Raw genomic sequence first — 25914 nt, 5'->3', positions numbered from 1 at the left:
CAGTTTTCCCTTGCCCTTCCCTCACCTTCACATTTTGTTTGCCCACCTGCACACCCCCACCCAAGGACCGTGATTGAAGTTTCGGGCGACCCCTGCTCGCTTTTCCCTTCACAAGGGCGAAAGCTTCCCTTGCATCACCATCCCTCTCGGGCAGGAACAAGCCACCTGCTCCTCCCACTCCTCTCAAGACGTTTGGTTGTTCTCCTCCAAGGCGAGGTTCGCCTCTTAGATGGTGTTGTGCAGCGTGCGGCGTGCAAAAGGCATGACTTCAACAAAAAAGCTCCCTTCCTCGGGATGGTGAGGGGAGGCGAGGGGGTGGCTAAATCGGAATCGATCGGTACGCGAGAGCAAAAAGATGCCCAGCCGCGGCCCATGGGCCAGGATTCAGCTAAATCATCGCAACACATTTATTGGAATCCATCGCCAACGCAAGTCACCCCTAGAGCAGTGCGCCGTGGTTTTGTTTTTCTCCCTTTTCGTTTTTCGCAGCTCCCTTCGAACCATTTTGTTTTTTCTTCACTCATCCCTTTCCCCCCTCTCCCCACTCGCACAGTCTGCTCGCTATTTTATTTCGGCCCATTTTTGGCCGCGAGGGCGAATGTGTGGTGCTGATTTTATTTTATACTATTTTTTGTGAGCTTTTATTTTTGGTCGGTCTCCCTCTTCCCCTCTCTCTCTCTCTCTATCTCTCTCTTTCTCTCTCTCTCTTTCTCCAACCCCGTGGTATTGTTTGGAGGACTGGTGACTTGCAGAATGACTCGAAACGAAACAAAAGGCCACCCGAGCCTCCGTTTCGGCACGGCGATAAGTTCATCGGACAGTAGAGAATGGTTGGCTTTTTTCATCCCTCGCTATTTAAACTACAACCCTAGAGGGGCGCAAAGCGAACACGATAGTTCGTGTTTTTTCGAACCAACGGGATGTTAATTGTTAATGGTGGCATATGGGAGAAGCTCTTAGCGAATGAGGTTAGATAATCGCTCTGGTCGCTCTGATGGCACAGGGTGGCTCGTGAGGGTTGTTAGAATTGAATTATATCTCTCTTGAAAAACGTCGTGGTAATCCTGCAATACGTGTACACTTAAATTTCTTAAGTTTTTCGCCGAAATGCAGCTAAAACCACCCGGGGAACTTATCAATCCACGCCGCCATTTCCAGAACGAAGTAAATCAAACAAAAAAAATCTCCAACCCCGATTAATCCGCACCTAGGTAAGCCAGTGAGCCTTGAGTGCCTTCCGCGTACCGATAGGTCAATAAATTACGTCCCTCCAGTGGCTTCAACCTTCCCGACTCCCACATCCATAACCCGAGCGCGCTGAGGCCACAAACTGCAAGGAATTTTGCCAATCTCAACCCCCACCGCTAGGGGGCGCCTTACAGTGCTCCTTTTTGAGCTCTTTTTTTTCACAGGAAGTAGGGTTGCCTTCCCTTCATTGTTGTATTATTCATTCTAGCCCTTCTCCGCCATCAGTCTAAATTCCTTCAGCTAATCGTGAAGTTTGTCAGCACAAAAATACATACACACACACAAACGGGTGCCCACGTGATGTTTTTCTTATTTCTTATAATTTATCTTCCGGTTTTCGTTTTATCGCTTTTTTGTCCCCCCCCCCCCCCCCCCCCCGTCCCCACTCCTTGCCACTCACGTCCGCCACAGGGCCGGTTTAAAATCCTTGTCCCCGTTCCGTGCCATTCCCCTTTTGGGTGCTTAGTATTAATTTTCACACCCTTAAATCAAGGGTGCCGCCGGTGAGGAGGAACACGAGCCAAGAGGCATTAAAAAGGAAGATGTAGATAGAAAAAAAAACGAGGGATGAAACAAAAGCGGAACGATACAATTTACACGGCCAAACTCAACAACTTTATCAGGTGGCTAATATACGTTTCGCAACATTCGCACACCCGGAGCGAAGGTTGGTGAGGTAATCGGGAGGAGACGAAGGGGAACGCCATTTAGAATCGTTAACGGAGAGCCACCCGGCGAACACCCCCCCCCCCCCCGCCCTGAAGGATGAAAAAAACTCTCTGAAACCCAAAAGAAGGGTGAAAAAGAAGAAAAAAACCACCCCCCAAAAAGGGAAGCAGATCCCTATCTGCCCGGGCGCATCCTTCAACGGGTGATCAATCTCGGTGCATTTATTGCCTCCGTTTCACCCGTTCCTCCACCAACCACCCCTCACGTAACCCATTTTCCGAGCCGAAGCAACGCCCGACTGGATTATGCCGATGGGGTGAGTTTTCCCGGGGACCGAAAAATTTCGGCACCCCCGGAAAAGCCGAGTTACGACTCGTCGTGTCGTGTCGGGCACCCGCCACCCACCCCTGGAGGAAGCTGGAGCAGGTTTTCCACGGCGGGTTTTCCGCGCGCGAAGAAAACCGCCTCGCAACGTTCGGGAGCTGAAGTTGTTCCCGCACGTGACTGAGTCCGGTTGGGGATTTCAAGGGGAATGAAGAAAGGGGGTGGCGATGGATCGTGCACGATGGCCTCGTGACCAGCTCGCGGGAGAGGGTGTGAGATGGAATGGTGAGAGGGAACGCGCAAGTGCATAAATTTATCTTTATCGCTTTTTCGCACGCGGCACAAATATTGGTCATTTCGCGAACAAACTTTACGGCCTACCCCCCCATCTCGGCTGAAGGCCCCTCGTCACCCCCGTCGGGCTCGAGGGAAGCGAAAAGACGAACACCCATAAAATCGTACGGGTGATAGGAAGCTGGTGGGGGTGTGGGAAACGGGAAAGGCCGGAGGGAGGGGGATATCTTTAACCACACTTTGGCCGCGGAGTCACCCTGTGGCCGGTCGTCGTTGCCGGCCATGTCATTTAAGGGTGGCTGATGTCCGATGGAAAACGCAACAGCGGGCTTAGGAAAACTAGAAGAAAATGAAAAACACACACACACACACAGCAACGAGCCGGGAACGCCAGGGCCAAGGTTTCGGGAAAATGTGTCTTTCGCTTCTTCTTTTTTTCGTGTACGTTTTACTGTTATTCAGCTCGGGCACTTTTCCTCCCTTTATTTTCCACGACTGACCCTATGACAGATGGGATTTTTGTTGGGGAGTGTGTATGTGTGCATGCGTGCGAAAGCAAAAGCGGGTTGATGTTGTTGTTGTTTCGCTCCCCGTTATTGAAATCTTAAATCTAGTTTAGCTGTTGTTTTTCCCTTCCTCCCTATTCGACGGGGTTGCCGGATGGGGGTGCTTTCGGCAATAAACAAAACAAAATGACAGCTTTTTTTTGCTACTTTGGCAAGACGCAACAACAACAAGAGAGCAAAAAAAACCCAAGCAGACAAACACCGTTCCTAAGCCGGCCCGGGGCGTGCCGAGAAGATGGAGCACTATCTAGTAGTTGATGCCATCGATTTTCCACGGCATTTTCCCACCCATTTTCAGTCCCTTCCCGCCCAAGCAACATGCATAAAAGAGCGATAAACCATTTGTAAGGTTGTTTTTTCTCCGTTGTTCGCTTGCTTTCTTTTCGCTGTTGCGCACTCAATCTATTTTGATTCAGTCGCTTTTTCCCTGTCGGCTGGAAAGCACCCAATAGCAATAGTTCACTAATAGGCATGATGAAGTGCAAGTGTAACGCGCTCGAACGGGCGAAACGGCGCTCTCCCAAGCGCAACAACCCTCGAACGGCGAAGGATGTGCCGAAGTTGTGCCGTTCGTCGAAGCGAATGGGCTTTATTTGGCGCACTTGCTCGCATGTCGCATGTGGGGGTGAGTTTTTCCTTATTTTTTAGAGCGACGGAGGGAAAAGGGGGCGTGGAGAGTAAAATGTTTACCAACTTTTTCTATCAACTGCTCAGTCATTGGGTTAGGCTCTTAACTTTTCCTCAAACAAACACAGCACAGCACCATTTTGAAGCACACACTTTTAGGCACATTTGATGTGAAAATTGCAGTTTTCGCCGTTCGTTTTTCTTTCGCACTTTTCATCAATCTAGAACACCTCACTCGTGAGCTTATAAAATGATTAAATTCGCGCACTCGCTCACAACGGGGCTGGGGTGTTTAACGTTCAACAATTGTCACTGGTATGGTAGGGTGTACTTAATATTTTATCGTCGACTCCTCCACCAAAGGATCTTTTAATAGACATGTCTACTAACGAGCGGATGTGCCGGCGCGCTCAAAATGGCGCAAAGAACGAGAAGCTTTTATCGTGATGAGAAAAATTACGCACCAATCTTTCGATTCACCAACCGAACGGCTCCGGAATGAGATGGGTGTTCGAAATCGAATCGTGCCTCGTTGTGTGCGTGGGTGGTGTACGTTTTTCGCAGGACATTTTCCGGGAACACCGCGAAGACAATTTTGAGGAGAAGAGTGGCGAACGGGAGCGAGAAAGCCCATCGGCCACCCTCGCGGGGAGAGAAAAAAAGGGCATCTGCGAAGATGAAAGCTGCCATTTCGATTGTAAATTTCCTTTGACACCCAATAATGAATCCAATCAGCCCCAACGGTGTAATGCAATAACGCATAAACTAATGCGCTCGAGGCTTTCAGGGAAAACGAGCCGAAAGGGACGGCACTCGGGTCCGGTCAGTGGCGCTTTTCCCGGGGGTTTTGGGCCTTTTTTTTCCCGCGCGTCTATTTCCGTGGCTCGAGCCCGCTCACCGTGGGGGGGAGAGGGGAGGGGGGAAGAGCGGAGGAAGGGGCTGTTGTTCGAGCTTTTTTTTTTATTTTTCACTCACCCAACCCCACGCTTGACGAACCATTTTCGTGGGCTGCAGCGCAACGATACATGCGCCCTTCGGAGCGGTGCAGTTTTCTCGCGTGGGCGGCACTTCACCCGCTTGGGTGCGTGGGCCCATCCCTTCGCTTTTTTCCGGTGGGCCTTAGAACGGGGTGGAAAACTCGCTACCAACTCGCTGGGTCGGAAAAGCGACCCGAACGATGCGGCACGGTTCGATTTCGAAGGATTCCGAGGTCGATTGCTGGTGGGATGGATGGGTGGGAAAATGCTGTGAGGGTGGTGGTAGAGGGGGAGGGTGGGGGGGGAGAGAGAGGTGGTAGTTTTCCACACACGCGAACATGGAACGTTTTCTGGCTATTGTTCTCTCGCTATCTCGCTCACTCACTGCATTGCATTGCAGGCGTGCATCGAAGTGGTTTCGATTTGGCTTCGATTGAGGCTTTTCCGCCTTTTCCGTTCGAGGCGTTTTCTTGCCCCCCCGGCCTACCACCATGAGAGCGAAATCGCAACAGCAATTTATTCTACCCCTCCCTCCCCCGCTCACTCTCTTCACGTCCGTCGTCCACCCGGAAGACGCTCAATCGACGATGCTAAATGCTCAATTCAAGCCTCCCACTCGGTGAAACCCCGTTTTGCGTGCATGCATGCCTAAGTGTGCTTGTGTGCATGTGTGCGTGTCGTGAAGAGGAAGAAGAAGAGTGCACCAGAAACCAGCCTGCTTAGGTTTGTGCTCTATTTTGTGTATCCATTTCTTTTTTCGCTCTCTCCCTTTTATTTTGATATTTCCTGTTTCATCCCTTTCCCTTCCCTTCTCTAATACTTCTCCATACCACCCCTCCCCCCTCCCCCCTTGGTGTTTCAGTAAAGGCCTTTTGCGTAATGGTCGGCCTTTTCTTCTGGCGTACTAAAGCAACGGAGACTATAAAATGGGACAATCGAGCCCTTTCGGTTGCTGCAGGGTAGTGAGAGGTGGGAGTGGGGTGGAGGGGAGGGGGGGGGAGCTAGAATCATTTAACAAATCCCCCCTCCCTCTCCTCTCCCGTACATCCTCTGCTCCGCTTCTCCACCGCTGACCGATGAACAGCGAAACAACGCGCGTACAAAGCACGATCCCTCGCCGGGGAAAAGCGCAACCACCAAACGGTGACATTTTCCCGACCTTCTCCGGTGGAAAACCTCCTCGCCCAAGGAGAGCGAGGAAGGCGAAGCGAGGCGAAGGTGGTCGAGGAAACAAAAAACCTAAAAATGAAACACCAAACCTGCAACTTTTCTTTGCACGTTCGCTTTGGCGTATTTATTCTCCATTTTTTTTTTCCTTTTTCAACCCTCCCACCCCTTGGCTTCAACCCCCCGGCTCTCTTTCTTTTTTTTTGTTGGCCCTTGCTTTTCTATTAGTGAAATTGTGCCGGATTATATATTCATTATTACAAGCTATCGTTTTCGGAGTCTGCCGCGCAAACCCCCTCACCCCCCCCCCTCCCCCTCCTTTCCATTTGCCCCGATCAACGCCCCCGCGCCGCCGGTGTTCCGTCCCCACGGCGTGTCATGTCGGAGGTTTTTCGTTGTCTTCTTCTTCCCACCATTTTTCCAGCTTTTTAATGCCGCTGCCAACTCACGAAGGCACGTCACGGAGGCGTACGAACCGGTTTGGGTGCGCTTCAGAACTTCTGCCATCTCGTGAGCTCCCACGTTCTCATCCTGCACGGGTGAGAAGCGGCTTATGGAGCCCGGAGGGAGGGGAAGAAATTCCGATAGCTTCCGAAAAAAAAAAATTAGACAAAAAAGGGCCGATGGCGGTGGCACGATATTTTATGCCAACCACACCGACGTGACGCGTGCCAGGATGCCCGGAAGCAGGTTCGGGCTCAAAGTTGGAAGGATAACAAAAAAAACGGGATGATAGAGGGGGGGAGGGTGAAGGGAAGGATTTCGTGCTCCCCGGCGAGTCCTTCCGGTGGAAGGCTTCATCCACAATGGCCTCAGCGCGTTATGCGAGACGAATGTCCCGCCAATGGGAGGTTTTCCATTCATTTATGTTGCAATTTTCCCCACCCAACATAACGCTTAGTCTGCTCTACAGCTTACAGCGTTAATCTGACCCAGCCGTAAAGCAGACATCCTGCAAACTACTTACCTTTTTGAGGCCAGACTGCCGATGAAGCTTCTGCGACACGTACAAGTTGATCGAAGACCAGTCGTTGGTTGATTGCACGAGCCGCATTCCGGTTGATCGTGTTGATCGGCGGAAAACTACTTGGGCAAGGGGTTGGCGAGAACGGGCAAGGGGTTGGGTGTGAAAAGGGTCACAAAAACACACACGAGCTGTTTACGAACGGCACCTGGAGGCGCCTGGTGGTTGACTTCGTCCTTGGAAGTTTTTCGCAGTTTCGTCATTTCGCGCACACGTGTGTGTGTTTTTCCACGTCAATTGTAATCAAAAGCAGCTCAACACCTTCGATTTGGGATTAAACCAACATTGAGCCAATCAAAAATGCATTTTGAAAACAAGCTCAATCGCGGTCCAAGCGCCAAAGCCCTTCACCCGAATCTGGCGGCTCGATTTTTGGCCACTAACTGAACACAAAAAAAAACGCACACCACACGGCCCGTCGGAGGTGATCGAAAGTGAAACAGTTTTACAAATAGACACCTTCTGTCGATCGGCGGCACACGTCTCACAGGCCGCAACCACTTCTGGCCGAAACCCGCACCGATCGGAAGCAGAGTCTGTTTGCTCGAGCTCGAGTGTGAGGGAGACAGAGACGGAGAAGGAAAAGGCGGGCACACACACGCACTTCAAACGAAAGGAATGCGTCGGTTCTGAGGTGGCGCCTCCCCGTAAACCTTCTGGTCTGTTGAGTTTGATCGAGTGATCGACTGAATGAAAATCGGCCCCGATCGAAGGGTGATTCAAATTGACGAAAAACAGCCAACGCGGGCGTATGTGGGTGGGGATTTTCGCCACACACCAGCGGCAAACAAAGCCAAACAGAAACGATCAAATCGGAACGAAATCAAAACATAATCGCGACTCGGGCCGATTGCGATCGAGCTGTTGTTTTAGGGGAAAAAGGAAACGACTGAAACAGGTGGAAAAACGCCCCACGAAGGGCTCAATCGTGTCGCGACCGTCGGTGTGGGGCGTATTTTAGACTACACACACCCACACACACAAATACACACACACACGTACACACATACACGGACGGACGAAGTAATCGCTCACTAACGGCTGGACGTACGCTTATCGGTTGAAGCGGAAAGGCGCACTTGCGGGACGCCATTAAGGGTTGCCATTTTAGGGCATTGTTTGTCCACCCTCCCCCACGTTGGGTGGGACGAATTTCCTTTTCCGGCGGAACCACTTGCACTCGCCAGGCGAGATCGGGTGCGGACGGGTTCTTGTCCCGATGCGTGCAAGTGTGTTTGGTCTTTGGTTTTTTGCACGCACATCCTCGAGCTACCGAGCTGCGGGATATTAATTAGACATCATCGAAAGGACGATACAAACTACTTTACGCACGTCAACCGAGCCACAGCAACTGACGGCCGAACACGCTCCAGAATGTACCCGAAAGCGAACGCTCCCGTGCGTTCTCGTGATCGACTCCCGATCGAACCTGCACTCCCGGGAGAACACTCGATCGTGTTTTGTCTGCAGCACATACTAAAAAAGCTCCACTGCTGCCTTGTGTCTGCGATTACAGCTTGGTAGACACTCTCTCGACCCATGAATTCCCTCCAGCCAGCAGTAAACGTTGCTTATGAGCCCACCTTTGCTTGCACACAACCACACAGCACACGGCCACACTGTATCTGTACCTTTTGGTTTTGACGGAGTTCGCTTAGCACCCGCGAAGAGCAGGTTTTTTATTCACCCGGGACAACACGTCCGTGCGGTCCAGCGGCTGCACGAGAAATGAGAGAGCACGCGCTGCGAGCTGCTGCCAGCCCTCCGCGTGGTGGTTTGTGGAGAGTGACGGTGACGCGCGCAAAAGGGCCCTTCCAAGCAGGAGGTGTTTGGGAGACGCCAGCACCAGAACCCTCGACATCGGTGATATGACGATGATGGTGCTACTGCTGCTGCTGCTGCTGCTGTCTTGGGTGGCATTTGATCGCGAGCGCGGTTTAAATCTTTCGGTGTTGAGGGAAGGCAAAAGCCCCAATATGCTGCTTCGTAGGTTTTGAACGTAATTTTTTTTTTTCGAGTTTTCGGGAGATTTTGTGTGGCGCTAATTATTTAATTCACCTGGCACGATTCACCGGCTGGGGACGTGTAAATCGTCTCGAACGCGTGAGGTGGCGCGTGTGATTTTTTGGGAGCTTGGATTTGTTGAGGGGTCTATCAAGAATGTGTGCATGTGTCAAGGACGCGTGCCTTTTTCACGCACCGAATTTCGCAACGTTTCCCGTTCGTCAGTGAGGCGGTTCGAGATTTGATGCCATTTTGTCCCATTAGCACATGTCGAGTAATCGACTGTTCGAAGTTGACAAAAAACAAGCATGAAGCACACGATTCGTGTTCTCTCTCTCTTTCTCTCTCTCTCTCTGTCTTCGGACTTTGCTGTGAGCTCTCAATCTCGTGTGTTCTTTTGCGGAGCCCGTGGTACGAAGCTCAAAGCCCTGTAACTGTTTCTATTGCGCTGGTTACAGTGCGGTTCCAATTTTTAATCGCATCCTGATGCGTTATTTTTGCGCCAATTTGATGCCTTTTTTGCCTCCCTTGCACGGAATGATTTGCATTGTTGACGATTGATAGAAAAAAGGTTCAACCGATTTTCGGTTCAAATACGTTTTGGGGGATAATTTTGAACTGCACGGAGTCGCATGCGTGGAGCCGGCTCCTCCGAGGGCACTCATGAGTGGCCGAGTTTCCCGAGCCGGATGAGCTCCAATTCATGGATCCATGCGCGGGACAGACACCATTTACCACGTGTCCAATGGAGCGATTTTCGATGCTCGTGTCTCGGAAGGGCACGATTTTTGCAGCCCAGAGTAGAAGGGCACATTTTGAACGGTTCGATCGGCGATGGTTCTTGGAGCGAATTATCTGCGAAACGTTCGGATGCGCTCCACGATCGTTTGAGATGCATTCTCGATGTGGGCTCTAGTGACAACTCCTAGGTTCGTGGGTTTGAGGATGGCAAGAGGACTGATGAGTCATCTTCATGCATAATGCTTTGACGATACGAATATTAATCGCCAATATCTCTGTAGGTTAGTATAGCAGTGCTTAGAGCTCTTACTATTTTCTTGTCGCACTTCCGTAAGTAAAACGGCATCCAGGATCTGTCGAGTTCCAGAATTTATTAAATAAACTCCTTGTTCCCAATAATATCTCTGTGTAGTCCTCATGTGTGACATACTGCAGGAGATTCTTAGCGGATAATTATGTCTACTGTATAGTCCTATACCTGTTCAACTATTTTTCGACATTTTCTCAATCATTTAATTATTCCAAGTATGCTTAGTGTATATCAAGCTGATAAGGGGTTTCTTTCGCATATATGTCATCTTCCTTGAATTCAAGAGCATTTTTTTCCTACCATCCAGGCCAGCCATGCTGATGAAAAACTGTTCTGTAGATATTTCTCGAAGGAGGGTATAGTAATTGTTGATGGCTTCCTTACACGACTACTTTTCTTACACGCCTTTGACACTTCCTTTTCGGTCATAGTTTTCTTTCGCCACACGTTCAATGGCGATGTCTAGCCTCTAGAACGTTGCTTTTTTTTTTGACCAGCCAGTGAAGCCAGCAGTTCCCACCATGCACTGATAGCAGATCGCGAAACCGAATCAAGCGCCCACACGTCCGAGATGCGAGACATCTGCTCACGCCCGGCCACATTTGACCATCGCGAGAGAGACAGAGCGCGCGAAAACCAGCCGAGATTGAGCTCCACCGACACTCACCGGGCTCGTTCGAACCCCTGGGAGGAAAAGGGTGTTGAATGGGGCGCCATTTACAACCCTCAACCAACCTAACTGACACAGAGAGACGATGCGCTTCCCATCATGCACTCGTAATGTTGCATCGACCGTTTCCCCAGGACAAACACGGCCACCATCGTTGGCTAATTTCGGCTGTGCGCGCGTCCGAGATCCGGTGTGTTGGGTTAGAACAGAAGCTACCCTCTCACCCAGCCACCCACCCACCCAAAAACACCCCTAGAAAACACCACCCCATCGTGGCAGGGCCGCCGACCTTGCGACAACTGAGCGCGCTCTTATGCGGACGCATAAATTATGCACCAACCGTTTTTGCTGGCCGATGTTTACTCGCTTTGCTCGCGTTCCGGGGCGCTTTCTTTGGCCGTTCTTGTTTGCTGTTGTTGGCTGTCCCGGCCACCAGAGGCAAAGGACATGCTTGGCCTGGACGGGAAAACCTGCTGCAATGGAATGCATCCGCAGCTGGGCCGCTCAAGCTCGAGGAAAACGTCCTTCTTGGGCGGTTGGCTTTTTCAACAACAATTAAAAAGAAAACAACCAGCAAGAAAGACCACCGATCGGAATCCAAAGGACACGCACCCGGCCGGTAAGTACGCTTTGGCGTATAATTATGTGTACTAAATAACGTAATTAGTGCAAGAACCCGCGCTTGGGTGCGCGCGCGCGTACGCGAGACATCAAACTTTATTAGCGATTTGGCCGGGATCGGCTGCTAGGAGCTGAAGAAGGACCGCAAGTAGGGCAGCCGGGCCTTTGCAAGCCTTTGCACGATTGCTTCACGGTACAGCTTCTAGGAAGTAATTAATAAATATTAGCCAGGCCGGGTTGGGTTTGGAAAAGTTCACAAACTTTGGCTGTTCCAAGAACGCACACGGAATTGCGGGGAGAAATAAAGCTCTCATGCTTTCTTCCGGGTATTTAACAATTTTTGGTACTTTTTATTGAAACTCACACACACACACACACACACACACACGTGAACAAGTGGTAGTATTTGCTCGGTTTCCATCGATGCAGGTTTACCGAGAAAATGTGTGCTTGGTGCGAGTAGAACACCACTTATAATTGCTACTGTAAGTGAACAGAAACTTGGCTGCCCAATTGAACAATTCTAGAACCCCTGAAATTGGTAAATCGTTCCTTGCCATAGCTCAGTATTCAACGCGAAATTGATCTCATTTTATTGAGCTTCCAGTAGACATTTAAGGAATTGAAATGCTCCAAGTGACTCTTTCGGAAGAGTTTACCAATGATTGAATTGCCTCCTAAAGGGAACCTTAATATGTTTCAAGTTGCTGAACGTCTCCTAGCGGCTAAAGCACAGAAAACCAGAACAATCGTCAAGCATTAGTAGCCTTATCAGGATACATTTCAAACTCCTTTATTCAACAATTGATAGCATATGAGCTGGTTTAGCTGCTGTTAGACCCCTAGATGTGTGAGCCAATATGGAATATCTCCATCCAAAGTGTGGCTTAGATTTTTCCACTTGTATCAACCACCATTACCCAGGACCGAGAGCACGCATCCTCGACAAACTGTCAGCTGTATCAGGACACGTTTCGAACTGCTTTCAACACGTTGCAGCACGAGCAGAAGAAAGCTCCCAGCGGGTCCCAGCGTGGAGATAAGAAATTACCTTTTTCCTCCTGGAAAGCGGATGGAAATGCAACCATTACACCCGTCCCGGTTCCCTGCCTCTTCCGCCCTTCCCTTCTCCACGGGTGTGCAGAACGCCCATAATCGCCAACCTTCTCAAGTGGCGTTCCTTCGACATCGAGGCAGTTCCGCAGCAGGTTTAAATATTTAAACATCAACAAAGCGGTTAATCGTGCGCCTCGCAAATAGCGACCCTCCAACCTCCGCAGGGTGCCCACGTGAGGAAGGGTGGGCCATGTCTTCTGCCTTTCTTCTCGCCCTCCCTTGTCCAGTTTCATGCTCGAGCACAGGGGCGAAAAAAAAAAGCCACCCCAATGCCATTGGGCAGTGTGGCAGCGTTGGTGCCGAGCCGGAGGCATCGGAAATAATTTCCACCATCCATCCCTCCCCCCTCCCATCCACCCCCTCCTTCCTTCCACCAACCACCCCATCACTCGATAGGCTCATCCTGGGCTCATCAGCGTAGAAGGACGACGGGACGAAATGGGACTCCCATTCACGATGTGTGCTAAAGGGGCAGCGTGGGGGTTGGTGAAGGGGGATGTTATTTTCTTGCCCCCCCTCCCTCCCTCTCTCCCTCCAGCCCCACGCCCCCACCAAACTCCCTAGTGTGTTTTATTTTCCACTTTTCCCACCACCAGCTGCACCGCTGCACTCCCTGGGCTGCACTTGCCCGGGATTGCATTTCTGGCAGCTATTCATCTGGTTAATGGATTCCCGGGCACGGACCTCCTCTCGCACTGCCTCCCTCGCACCATCCACCCCTTTCCGCTCTCTCCCGAGCGCGCTTAGAGCGCGTGCATGTGCACGTGCACGTGGGAGGATGGTTTTTGTTTTTCCACCGAGGTTTGTTTGCCTGCCCACGGCCCGGTCCGGGCCTGCCATTACTTGTTGGCATCTTCCCGATGATGCGAGGGTGGGTGGGGAGAATGCTGCTTCAATGGAAACAACACCCCAAACACCCCCGCACTGATACTGCAGCGCCATAATGCAGCACCTTGCCCATCGGCTCTTCGGCAGTGGGCACACAAAAGAAACAACGAGTTGCGTGGAAAGGGATGTGTAGTATGGCTGGATGAGAAGGGACAGGAAAGGAAAGTGCATATTTTTGCATTATGCATCCTCTGGTATTTTTGTTTTTTTTTTTTTTTTTACTCCAAGTCTACTCACCCCAAGCAGCCTATCCGCCCGGGTGAGGCTTATCTTATTCTTACGCTCGCGCATTTTCTCCCCACACCAGGAAGAGGCCTCGAATGCTGCAAATGGAAAACTTTACCTCCTCCCCTTCCCCCTCTTTTCATGCCTCAATCGCTCCCTTCCAGTAACCCGCTAAAATGGCACCGATCCATCCGCTGGTGACATCAAACGCGCGCGGAATGCACTCGGAAGCCGCACACGCGCGCCACTCAGCAGCATCATCATCATCCGCCTCCTGTGCTCTCCATTCACCTCTTCTCCCTTCCCCACCCTGGGTCATCAACCACCAGGCGCACTTCCGGCTGTGGCGTCCTTCGAGACGGATCCCTTGCAGCTTCGCGATCGTTCGTGCGAACCTTTGCGTTGCATTTTCTTTTCTTTTCTTTTCTTTTTGCCTCACCATCCCGTCCGTTCGTTGTTCCGTTTTTCATTCTCCCACCCACCCACAGCCCTCGTGCTCGCTTGCATCGGCGCTAAATTTCCCCAGCGATTTGCCTCCTCGAACGTGCCATTTTCCCAACCACCCGGGAAAGCCAATGCAGTGGCGTTCCGTTTCGCGTTAGCTTTAGTCTCTCCCCCCCCCCCCCCCTACCTGCCACTGGGTTTCCGAAGGGTAGGGGGCAAGAAAAGGTGCCGTTAAAGTACACAAACACCAATCATCAGCATCGACAAACGGCCACGGCGGTGGTGGTGCGATGGACGAGGAAAAACCAGAAGGATTTTCCCAGCCTGTCAAAGTGCGGCTGCATCCAACCCTTTTCCCACGGGGGGAGTGGGTTGGTGGGGGTGTGCTTTCGCTTTCGCCGTCTCTGGATTGATTGTGCCGCCCTTTCGAGGGGGTACAGGGCGGTGACACCGGAAGCCGGAAGCGATTGTTATTTTTAAAACACCACTCGAAGGATGATTTTCTTACAACAACAAAAAACAATCCAACGAAGAGTGTGGAAACGAAAGGAGATGTTGGTGGGAGACGTTGGGGAGGGGGGTAGGTCATGCTCCCACCCATTCATTCCCCTTGCAACCCCATGAGATCCTTCATGATGCTTCAATTTATGGTGGAGAAATTAAATGAAAATGGCTAATCAATTTAGGACTTCAAACGGGGACCTTCGTCCTGATTTCAACCCTGGGTCCCTGGGGTGTTGGGTAGCGGAGGATCACACACACACACACATACGGTGAGTGTATCGAACATCGGGCGTCGATCTGTGTTACATTGAACATGTTTCCCGAGACGCAGACTGATAGCGAACCGAGCCAAGCAGAATCACCCGAAAAGCGGTGTACAAATTTTCGACACACGTCGCTTAAACTGCACATAAAGAAGCCCTCGATGTTCGAACACTCGAGGCCGAAAGGTTGGGGTGTTCGTCGTCGTGTGACTAATTGACTAAAAGCATACCGCCACACCGGCAGTACGGGCCAAGCAGCCGTACTCTTGCTAATAGCTTTAACGACGTTTACTGGCGACCACGCCGCATGTACGCTTTTCACACGCAAACTCATTTAACCGCCATGGGATGATGCGTTGTTTGAGGCAAGGTAGGGGAGAGTGGAAGGGTTGGTGGAGGTGGTGCTTTTGTTTGACTTTTCCGGCCTAGGTGGTCCGGGAAGCCAGGTGCTCCAGGCAGCCCTTTTTTGGCCACTCGCACGATGATTAGCTCGAGCGCTGGTAAACTATTTGCCTTCGGACGCGTTTTCGGCAGTGAAAGGGCTGATGAAGAAGTGGCTGGAAAGAAGAGGAAAGGGGGGGGGAAGCATTATGGGGAGCTTTATTGTGTGCTTTTCTGGGAGGGGGTGAAATTTACATTTCAACAAACACTCGCCCTTGTACTTCTGCAGTCGACGTTCGGGTTCGACATTCGCTTGTCTAGGTCGAATGCAGGAAAATCGCACAAACACACAGAAAGGAGCATTGGTAAAGTGTGTCCAGAAGCATCGAGAGCAAGAAGCTTATTTTCCGGATGCTCTGAAGCAGCTACGAACGTCCTCTGCCTCATGAGCATGAGCTTCTAATGGATTATAATCCATTCATAACGCATTCTTCTCACAAACTGCTATGGCAAAATATGGCCAACCGAGTACAGGTATTAATTGGGATTCAAATACACGCACAGCTGCACGCTAGAACTCACAAGGATCCGACTCGCTTGTTCTGCCTCTTACAAAAACAAACAATGGCTTCAACAGCAATTTACATGCTATAGGCAGTGTAATGATGCGAATGTCCTCCGTACGTCACAGGAGTCCTTAATTGGTGTACAGTGGGCATTGTTTCGCACTCCACCGAAGGTCCTAGACGACAGGCTGCCAAGACTCGTTCGAATAGTGCTGAGTGATTAGTGGAGGCGATTTAACCGATGTTCGTGGAATGCTCTCCAGTGGCATATCCTTGCAGTCCGAAGTGCGTGTCAACATCAACAAATTAGCGTAACGAGACGAAACGAGACGGTAAGAAGTCGCTTCACTGGGAGTGGACATTTCCAGCAGGTTGTCCTCTCAGGTGAGATGTCTCCAAGGAACTCCAAGGTTCCTCGCACCTGCCAAACAATGTACCAAAACGCGTACAAATCAATTCGATCGCAACACGCTTTGCAGGTTTGGTGGCGTACGTAAACCGAAAATAGCTCTATTACTGTGCTCGTACATACACGATGGAGCGCAAATCGACCGAAAACACCTGACCGCGAGGTAGTTACGCTGTTGGGAATGGTTCAAGACCGCACATGAACGTAGAGAGGTGGATAAAACTTTGGCCAAGCACGCCAGCCAGCAATTACGCTGGCGCTGCATGGAAATGGGATTGTCGGTGCAAAACATGCGACCCTGCCTCGCATATCCCTTCTCTCGAAGACGACAACCTCGACCAGCACCGGCGACAACTCCGGCGACGACAACGACGACAATCGCGGGCTTATTTGGAGTCGAATTAATTTAATTGCGATAATTGGAGGATATTATTTACATTCGATGGGCCCATACCGTAGCCTATCGCTTGCAAGGCTGCGCAGGGTGAAGGGTGCGCGGTACTGTGCGGGTGGGAAGAAGTGCAACCCGAATTCCGTGCACCTAACCACATCCATCCACCGGGTACGGTTCTCCCAGCGCCAGAGGTTCGATCAAACATGGCCGCCAAATTGCGCCTCCAACGCCACGTGCGTTCGTCTCGTGCGACCGCAAACGTCACCCGACCCAAGCTGCCCTCCTCCCCCCCCACGGTGCTGTCGATCGTTCAAAATGGAGTGAGGGAAGAGGAGGAGGGCGGGAGGGGATGGTAGGGCATCCGATCGTGGGCCCTTCGATTGGTTGCGATTTGCCGTTCGCATGAGGCTCGTGCAATTATGTGTGCATGCTTGATCACCGGGTGCAGGCGATAACCGCACGTCACTTTGGTGCAATTGTGGTGTCGTTCACCGGGCCATACCATGCTTGCATATGCGTTCCATCCTGCCGGGAGTGATTGTAGAGTAAGCTTCCACTTTCCGGCGGTACACACGTTCCCAAGGCTCAACCTTTCGACCATTATTTCGGTATTGTGATCCCAAAGACCGCTGGAGCCTTCGCGACACATTGTCTCAGCTTATCGATGGCAAATATTTTCAAATAATGAAATTTCTCTAGTTAATAGGCTGCTGCAAACGATCACTACCTGTATTAACGATTTATTCGAAACAGTCCATAAATTCACATGTAGATGGCGCGGTCATGCTGCTATGCAAACAGCTTCATATTTCAAAAGTCCAGCTAGATTTATGTATTACATGATTATCATGCAGTGCAGCGTATATAAGATAACACTTGTTTGGTTGAAATAAAGCATTTTATTATCTGTTTGATTACAACAACTGGATACCAGCCAAATTTACGCTTTCTAACCACTTTTCCTAGGTTTAATAATTCATGTAAGTTCATTTCGGGCTTAGTTCGCGTATTCATTTGTATCGGAAAATGATTTTGAATATTGTATGCTTCGCCTTCCTAACAGTTCTAAGATTTTGGGCAAGGATATAACTTTTCCTGTGAGTTATTAAGTTATTGAGAAAGTTATTTAACCCTGTATATTTTAGGTAAATATCGTAAAAATGCTAGCTACCTTTGCAGTTACCAAAAACTGCAATAAAAATTGTCCTGACAGTTGTCCAGAAACGATCAAAAATGACAATAGCTTTTTACAACAGTAAATGGCCAATTTTTATTTAAATGTGCATTTAACATAGGAGGTGAAAATTGTTATACTATATCAACAAAAATTCAATAGTTTAATTGTATACAAAACCCAATTTTCCTCGCTACAGTTTGAAGTATAAAGCGTGAAAATATGAATGGATTTGAATTCTGCATGCGGATGTCTTCACAAGAGAAATCTGACAGCGACATGGGATGGTTCTATCCAAAACACAAACAAAATTATAATCTACTACCGTGTATTGATGAAAACCAACTCACATGGCTATTCTCTATAGTTCATAAACTACCATTAATCGATTAATACAGGTATGTTTATTTTGAATCCCTGATTCTTCTAACCGTACCTAAGTGCATGAAATTGTGGAACGCATAAAGTGGTCGGTGTTGAAGAAAATTGTGAAATCCTAGTTAAATACCATCTGATGCATGATTCTTTGTTAGCTTACAAAAACCAATCAGCATTTCATTGGAACATAAACTCTCAATTGATCGTTGCGGCACTGGCATCTGGTCCAGTCGAACTTCCTCAACAATCACCACCTGCGACACTCAACCATGGCCAAGGTTAAAATGTTCATCACACGAAATCTGGTTACCATCGTTATGATTCCATCCCTGATCGGCTTGCACTGGGCGTGGGATTCGCTGCAGCGCAACAAGGCCCTAGTCTCGGACCAAGAGCGGAAAGATTTGCCACTCGTTATAGTGAGTAAAACACCAGCTCATCACGGAAGCTCCCTATATCTGCCGTTAGTATATTCTTTTGGGCTTTCTTTCTTTACAGGCAGTTAAGACTTTGTGGCAAAGCGTGGCTGATAAAACCGAACCGGCACCAGACAAATCGCAGTAGGGTGCAGATCGTCACCGGCGATGAGCGAGTGTTTGGGACCGTTACATGTTGTTATAGAACTACAGCCATCTGTTCATAGTACGGTGTGGGCTTTATAAAATACATAGCTAGAGTTTTATCAACGCTTGTAGTCCCTTCTTTCCGTGTATCTAATCCCAACGGTACGTCGGCGGGTTAGGCGGCTTTTATGCAACATTTCCAAACATTCGCGAACACACGCACGCAAGCGCGCGGCTGTCAAAATCAGCTGTCAGACAGCGGTACGATCTAGCAGCCACAGCAAGCACTATTCGCAGTACACATTGTCGTCCGTTTTGTGTCGTCGGTACAAGTGAAGTGGAACGCGGACGGGTGCGTTCTATTTACGTTTACGTTCGCTTGTAGGCGCGAGACCTCATCTGTCTGGCGTATCCGTGTCGTGGCAGTTCCTGTGCGAATTTCCCGTGAGTTTGCCACCTAGCAATACGCCCGAATCGGGCACCGTGATTGACGCTACGTTGTTTATTATTTGTCCCGTACGCCCGTGGAAACCGAACTCAGCCCGTGGTTCATATCAGCTGGCGGGATCGAACTCCGTATCGGACGGTGAATCGCAAAAACACGCTGCCGCGATCGCACGCAAAGCTTCTTTTTATTCTCAATCGTTTTTATTACCGCTACGTAACGACGGTATGCATGCCGGCCAATTCCGCAGCTTCAATCAGAGTAGACAAACACGGCGCGCGGATCGTCTGGTTGACTGACAGGCCGTGGATAAGCGAACCGTTGGGTGCGAGACAGAGACAGAGCACGCACGAGCAGCCGTGTATACATAGTAGAGGCCCGTGTTGTATTTGCCGCATTTGGAGCACAGATTGGCTGAGGTTGCCCTTTTTTTGCTGCTCGCATCCTCCTGATAAGCAGGAAAGCGTGTCGCAACCCGTACAGAGTGTGTCAAGTGCGGTGCGATAGCAGCATCCACGCGGACACACCCGGACACCAGCAGTACACCCTTTCACGGAGTAACGGGTGGCCAGTGCAACCCACTCTGCCGTGGTTTTCCCGAGTTTTGTTCGGCTAACAACACTCCAAAAATCCGTGCTTCATTCAACCAAAGGTTTGTACGACCGTCAAACCCAGGGCCGGCCAGTGGATCCCGGATTTTCCAACGGAACAAACAACCCCGAGTTGTTGCCCTAGATTCCTTCGCACGTTTTTGTTTTTTTGCAAGATTCACCGGGCGCGCCTTTATGTAATCAGCTTTTGGCGACCTCGAAACGGGGCCCATTCATTTACAGCGGCTGTTAAAATACCGTGCCAAAGGGACCGCCCGGAAAAATGTGACACGGAAGTAGCGGATCGCGTTGCGGGGGATCGTTATTTCGCGAAACGGAGTGATAGAGAGAGAGAGAGAGAGTGCGCAACAGGTTCAATAAAACGATCCTTCGGCCTTCTCCAAGACGATCTCGATGACGCAGTTGATCGAGCCTCCCCACTGCTGCGATGAGCATATTTTTGATTGGCGTTATTTATAGCGCCATAAACGTGGATATGTGGCCGATTTCTCCGCTCCCGTTCTCGTTCGTTGGCCGCACGCCATGCCAGTGGAAGGGCACGCTTGAGTGCGGGAAATAAAGCCAACAAAATAAGGAGAAGAAAATTTGAAAAGAAAAAGAGAAGGAATGCCAACAAGTCGGGTGTCTGATTTTGCGCTGGAACCAAACAACAACGCAACAACGTCCCCGCGAAGGGCCACATGTGTAAAAATACACCACTTTCCCCCCGGGTCTGGGTGTGTGCGTGCGCGCGTCCGCGAACCGGAGGAAGTTGGAATTTGACCTTCGCCGTGGTCGCGGTATCGTAATCCGTCCGTGGACGGAAATATGACCGTGGGTTTGCGCTTGATGTGTCCACTCACGCACGCACACACCGCCAGTCTGGCACGTGCGATGTAAGACGCACCTCGCGAGTGGTGCCGTATCTTTTTAATATCAGGGTCAATCGGGGGCCGTTGGCAGTTTCACTTCGAAAAACGGACGCCCTTCACCCTTTCGGTTCGGTTTCGTGCGTTCCGTTTCGTTGGTTTTTTGTTTGCGTTTTTCTTTTCACCAACCCATCCACCCGCTTTTTCACCACCCCGCTCAATCACGCTCTCGCAATTACAGATTCAACAGCAACCGTGAAGGTCGTCGGCACCGACCACAGGAACAGGTTCGAGCTGTCCCCGGCGGCTTTGTTTACGTGTAACGGATTGGGACCAGCTCGATGCACCAGCCGAGCGATCGCCCAAGTCAAGGATGCTGTGAGCGCAGGTTTCTGTGAGCAAGTTAGGTAGATATCACGCCGGAACGTCCGGAAACCGGAACGGGAACCTAATTTGGTACCGCGACACGTTTGCAGGGCGTGGAGAAGGAATCTGCAATCACCAGCCCAGCACACGGTTGCGGTTCATTTCTCGCTCGTGGCTCGAATGTGGCCACCAGAGAGGGCTCCAACCAGAGTAGCCTGAACATTGGAGTGGGCCTTCGCTGGCCTTATCGGTGCCATCTCCCCACACCAGCTGGCTCACTATCAAACGGCACCTGATCGCAATCAAACCCCACAAACGAGTTCAAGATGGCTACCAGCGTCAAGCAAATGTCCGCTGCTTTGCTGCCGGCCAGTAGCTCTGGTGAGCGAGTCCTCGAGAAGCCAGCTGTGTCCCTGGTGGCCGTGTGCTGGCGGGAGATTTTGTCAAACCATTCCCGCTTAAGTTGCACCCCATCGCCGAGCAGTAATTCGCATGCTAATTTGCTTTTGCTTCTTGGTTTTTATTTACAGACATAATGGCAAGCAATCGACAAACGCCAGAACCGGTTCCGGCTCGACCGGACGGTCTCAACAACCGGGATGTGGTACTGACGAGCCTGATCGCAGGTGCGTCCGCGGGTGCCTTAGCAAAAACGACCATTGCTCCGCTGGATCGGACGAAGATCAACTTCCAAATCAAGTTTGTGACCTTGCCCGTTGCTCTACGTGATGTAGTTTTTCGCTTATTCTCTTTGTCTTGCTCTCTCTCTCTCTCTCTTTCTCACACACTTGGCGCTGCAGTAAAGACGTTCCCTACACCTTCCGAGCGGCACTCGGTTTCCTGCGAAATACGTACGTTCGTGAGGGTTTCCTGGCGCTGTGGCGCGGAAATTCAGCCACAATGGCCCGCATCATACCGTACTCGGCCATCCAGTTCACGGCTCACGAGCAATGGAAAAAGATCCTGCAGGTGGATCTGCATTCCGAGTATGTCTAATCCGGGCTCATTCTGATGCCTTCCATATTCCACTTTTCAGTTGTTCTAACCCTTGTTTTTGCTTGCTCTCGTTCCCTCACGTTGTCCAGCACGGAAGTACGTCGGTTTCTGGCGGGTTCGTTGGCTGGCATCACGTCCCAGTCACTGACATACCCGCTCGATCTCGCCCGAGCCCGGATGGCCGTGACAGACAAGTATTCTGGCTACAAAACCCTGCGCGAGGTGTTTGTAAAGATCTGGCAGTGCGAAGGACCACGTACGCTCTACCGCGGATACTGGGCCACCATCCTGGGCGTCATCCCGTACGCTGGCACGTCGTTCTTCACCTACGACACACTCAAAAACGAATATTACAGTACGGATGCTAAGCGCATGTCGGTTGATCACGTGTAAACTAATCGCTTGCTTTGCTTGATTTTATATGCATTCAGAACGCACGGGAGACAAATCGCCAAACACTGTGATATCGCTCACGTTTGGGGCGGTGGCAGGCGTCATCGGACAATCGTCCAGCTACCCGCTGGATATCGTACGACGGCGTATGCAAACGACTGGCGTAACGGCTCAGTGTGCCGACCAGTACCTCACGATCGGCAGGACTCTGATCAAGATCTACAAGTAAGTGTTGAACCGGTGCCTTGGAGCTGCAATTTTTTTTACTACGTTTCGTCCTCACGGTTCGCAGGGAGGAAGGTCTCATCGGTGGCTTTTATAAGGGCTTGAGCATGAACTGGATCAAGGGCCCCATCGCCGTGGGTATCAGCTTTGCGACCTACGACCACATCAAGCACCTACTCCGGGAAGTCATACACATGCGGAGCAGCGGCCAGGCCCGGTAATGCCACCGAACTTGAGCCATTCGCGTGAAGGGTACCCTCCACGGGCAACCCTCCAATATTACTCATGAATACCCAGCCCACCAGGCTGCACGACAATACTATTTAAACACGCGTGTGTATGTGTGAGTGTGTGTGTGTTTGCGTGTGTGTGTGACTGTCGGTGTGTATGTATGTGGGAGTATCCGCGTGAATCGTCCAACAACATAAGTGCCATTGCTGGCCTTGCCTTTCGGTTTTGTCCGCAAAGCGGAGGCAAACGAGATGCGACCGATGTTTGTCGCCAGGCCAGCGCTACGAAACCATTGCACAAACATGTACTATTTTAGCTTAATGAATCTACGTTATTAGTCACTTCAGTAGGGTGGAGTATTTTAGGAAACGCCTAAGGGCAACAGGCGAACACGCAATCGCGCGGAAACGTATATATCCCGCGGTATAAATATCGATGCAAATTTTGTTCCAATGAGGGCGCGGTGTCTTTCAAAAAGATGATACTAAATAAAACATTGTCGATTATTGCCTCAGCGCAAGCCTTAGTATTCGTTTGTTAAACTTGAAGGGCTTTTAAGGTTCATGAAACCACCCGGCGTTGAAGTTTTTTATTGAATATATCTACACGAGAAATTTCCAAGCATAAACGATGACAAATGGTCAAGGTAGTGCGCGTCGATGCCCTCATAGCCAACATTGCTCTACTTGTAAACAATATTCGGTCCGATTCGTTCACTAGACTTATAGAAGTCATCTGATCATGATTGCATTGATACGCTTTTTAATAAAATATAAAAAAAGTCAATATCTAACATACTGCTATTTTCATTTAGCTTCAAACATAGGAAACGTTTAATGGAAGCCTTTTTACTTCTCATCCAATGTACATATTATACACCTTATTATTTAGGTCGTTCTTACATATGTTAGACAGAACGATATAAATATGAACACGTGAAAATTATTTAAATTATGATTTCGAATTTAACACGAATACGGAATTGACAGCAGTAAGTTTTAAATCCCGGCTGACAATTCTCTGCGTCAAATGCTGCATATTCAATTGTTTTGGTCTAGTTTCATAGCACAAAAAACCTTATGTTTCGATTAATGATGATCGTTTCTGCTTATTTGTTGTGGACGTTTTCTTTTGTTGTAGGCGAGAAAATGATGTAGTTTAAATCAGGGTATGAGATCATGTGTCCTACAACGCATAGTGAAAACATAGTGAATGTTTTCGATATGCGTAATTTATGATTATAACAGCTCATTCAAGTCAATATTTGGCAAACGTAAATAATGTGATAGTAGCCTACGCTACAGATGAAAATTTGCTAAATGTTATGGTTTTGGAATAGTTATGTTGGTACACGAACTGCAATACCATGAGCGAATCGAAAATTACGGAATACAAGCTGCTCGAGCGGCTCGGCAGCGGAACATACGCAATAGTATACAGAGCGATGCGAAAGGTACGTCCAATCGAGCATTGCCTCATCCAATCGAGCATAATTGTAATATTGTCGACGTGTTTTCTCTTCCCTTTGTTGCTCCTGCTACAGACTTCTAAAGAGATTCTTGCAGTTAAGGTCGTGGCCAAGAGCAACTTATCCTATACAGCCATGGACAACATAATTAGCGAAATAAGCCTGCTGAAGAAGCTGAAACATCGGCACATTGTCGAGATGCGAGATTTTCTATGGGACGAGCAGAACATATACATCATAATGGAGTACTGCAACGGTGGCAACCTCTCGTCCTACATTAAGCAACACCGAATGCTCCCAGAGGTCACCTGTAAGCGGTTTTTGCAACAACTGGCGCTGGCACTGCGGTACATGCGGGAAAATGACGTCAGCCACCTGGACCTAAAGCCGGCTAACTTGCTGCTCACGAAGGAAGCCGGCACGTGCACGCTGAAAGTGGGCGATTTCGGATTCGCGCAGCGTTTGAAGCTCAACCAAGAGAACACGGCCGTTAAGGGCTCACCGTTGTACATGGCACCCGAGATTTTGCTCAGCAAATCATACGGCCCCGCGGCCGATCTTTGGAGCGTTGGTGTGATTCTCTACGAGTGCCTTTTCGGGAAAGCCCCATACAGCTCGACCACGCTGCACGAGTTGGCCGCGCGCATTCACAACAATGATCCGATCACCATTCCAGGAAATCCGGTCCTATCAACCGACTGCCGAAAGTTTCTAACCGAGCTGCTGCAGCGCAATCCGGCGAACCGGATCACGTTCGAGAAGTTCTTCGATCATCCGTTTCTTGATCTCGAGCATGTGGCGTGCGAAGAAAATCTGGAAAAAGCCATACGACTCATAAACGAGGCGATCGAGCTGGAACAGCGGCAGGATGTGCATGGTGCCTACCGCTCGTACTGCCAGGGACTGCAGTATTTCGTGCCGATCACGCGAGCCGAGCAGGATCCGGCCAAAAAGCAACTGCTCCGTCAGCGCGTCCAAACGTACCTAAATCGGGCCGAAACACTGAAGCAGCATATTTACGCAAAAAGCCAGCCATCAGTCGCGCTTTCAGCGAACGCGTCGTCGATCGGATCATCGGATCGATCGAATAATGCAGCGACTAGTTCAAACGCGCCAGATGTCACCAAAGCACCGATTTCTGCCTCTACCGGATCTGATCCGCTAGTCGAGTTGGGTCAGAAATTCGAAACGCTTGCTATGGCCCTCCAAACCGCCTGTAAAGCCGATCAGGATGCATCCGAGAACCGCCTGGATACAGCACTCGATGGCTATACGACCGCACTTGGCATGCTTATCCCAGCACTGCACCTGGACATTTCACCGCCACAGAAAAGCCTACTGCGCCAGCGGATAGTCCATTGGATGGAGGAAGCAGAGCACATCAAGTCGATTCGGTCGGCGCAAATCATGCAGGAGATGGAGAGCACCGAGGCGAACAGCTATGGCTGCACCATTCAGTAGCTGCGAGGTGCACCTATATTTAACCGGCTCTCTAGACGGCTGTTTCGCCCGCTCAACGGGAACGTAGGCATTTTTCTAACGAGATTGGACCTAAAAAAGCGAGTAAAAGGCTATGTGTAGAGCGACATTCTGAAGCAAAAGTTCCAGGTGCTAGGGTTTAGTTGCCCTAGGTAAACAGCAGTCACAAATTCTCTAGCTTTATTGAAAAATTAAGCAGAACATCACGATTGGAGTGAAGGTTTTCATGCACTGGGCCAGTAAAAGCAACCGATACCAGGTAATCCACGAGCCATGCACTGAGTTGTTACTAAACATTACATTGT

The 25914-nt window shown here is 50.1% G+C and overlaps 3 protein-coding genes across 3 annotated transcripts; all 3 read left to right on the top strand.

The window, feature by feature from the left end:
- The first annotated feature begins 17893 nt into the window (after window positions 1-17893).
- Window positions 17894-18660, top strand: LOC128729138 (uncharacterized). Its single transcript, XM_053822790.1, has 3 exons — window positions 17894-18004; window positions 18140-18403; window positions 18483-18660. Exons 2-3 carry the CDS (start codon window positions 18254-18256, stop codon window positions 18546-18548), a joined length of 216 nt encoding a protein of 71 aa, XP_053678765.1. The 5' UTR covers window positions 17894-18004; window positions 18140-18253; the 3' UTR covers window positions 18549-18660.
- A 2444-nt stretch (window positions 18661-21104) lies between these two features.
- Window positions 21105-23225, top strand: LOC128728630 (mitochondrial coenzyme A transporter SLC25A42). Its single transcript, XM_053822259.1, has 6 exons — window positions 21105-21198; window positions 21348-21516; window positions 21618-21803; window positions 21903-22168; window positions 22245-22431; window positions 22499-23225. Exons 1-6 carry the CDS (start codon window positions 21144-21146, stop codon window positions 22650-22652), a joined length of 1017 nt encoding a protein of 338 aa, XP_053678234.1. The 5' UTR covers window positions 21105-21143; the 3' UTR covers window positions 22653-23225.
- Window positions 23226-24028: 803 nt separating this feature from the next.
- LOC128729122 (serine/threonine-protein kinase ULK3) lies at window positions 24029-25914 on the top strand. Its single transcript, XM_053822772.1, has 2 exons — window positions 24029-24115; window positions 24206-25914. Exons 1-2 carry the CDS (start codon window positions 24029-24031, stop codon window positions 25589-25591), a joined length of 1473 nt encoding a protein of 490 aa, XP_053678747.1. The 3' UTR covers window positions 25592-25914.

This window comes from Anopheles nili, chromosome X, assembly GCF_943737925.1.
Source record: "Anopheles nili chromosome X, idAnoNiliSN_F5_01, whole genome shotgun sequence".
Taxonomy (NCBI): domain Eukaryota; kingdom Metazoa; phylum Arthropoda; class Insecta; order Diptera; family Culicidae; genus Anopheles; species Anopheles nili.
Note: the sequence above shows the minus strand (reverse complement) of the source record. Positions and strands in the feature narration are given on the sequence as shown.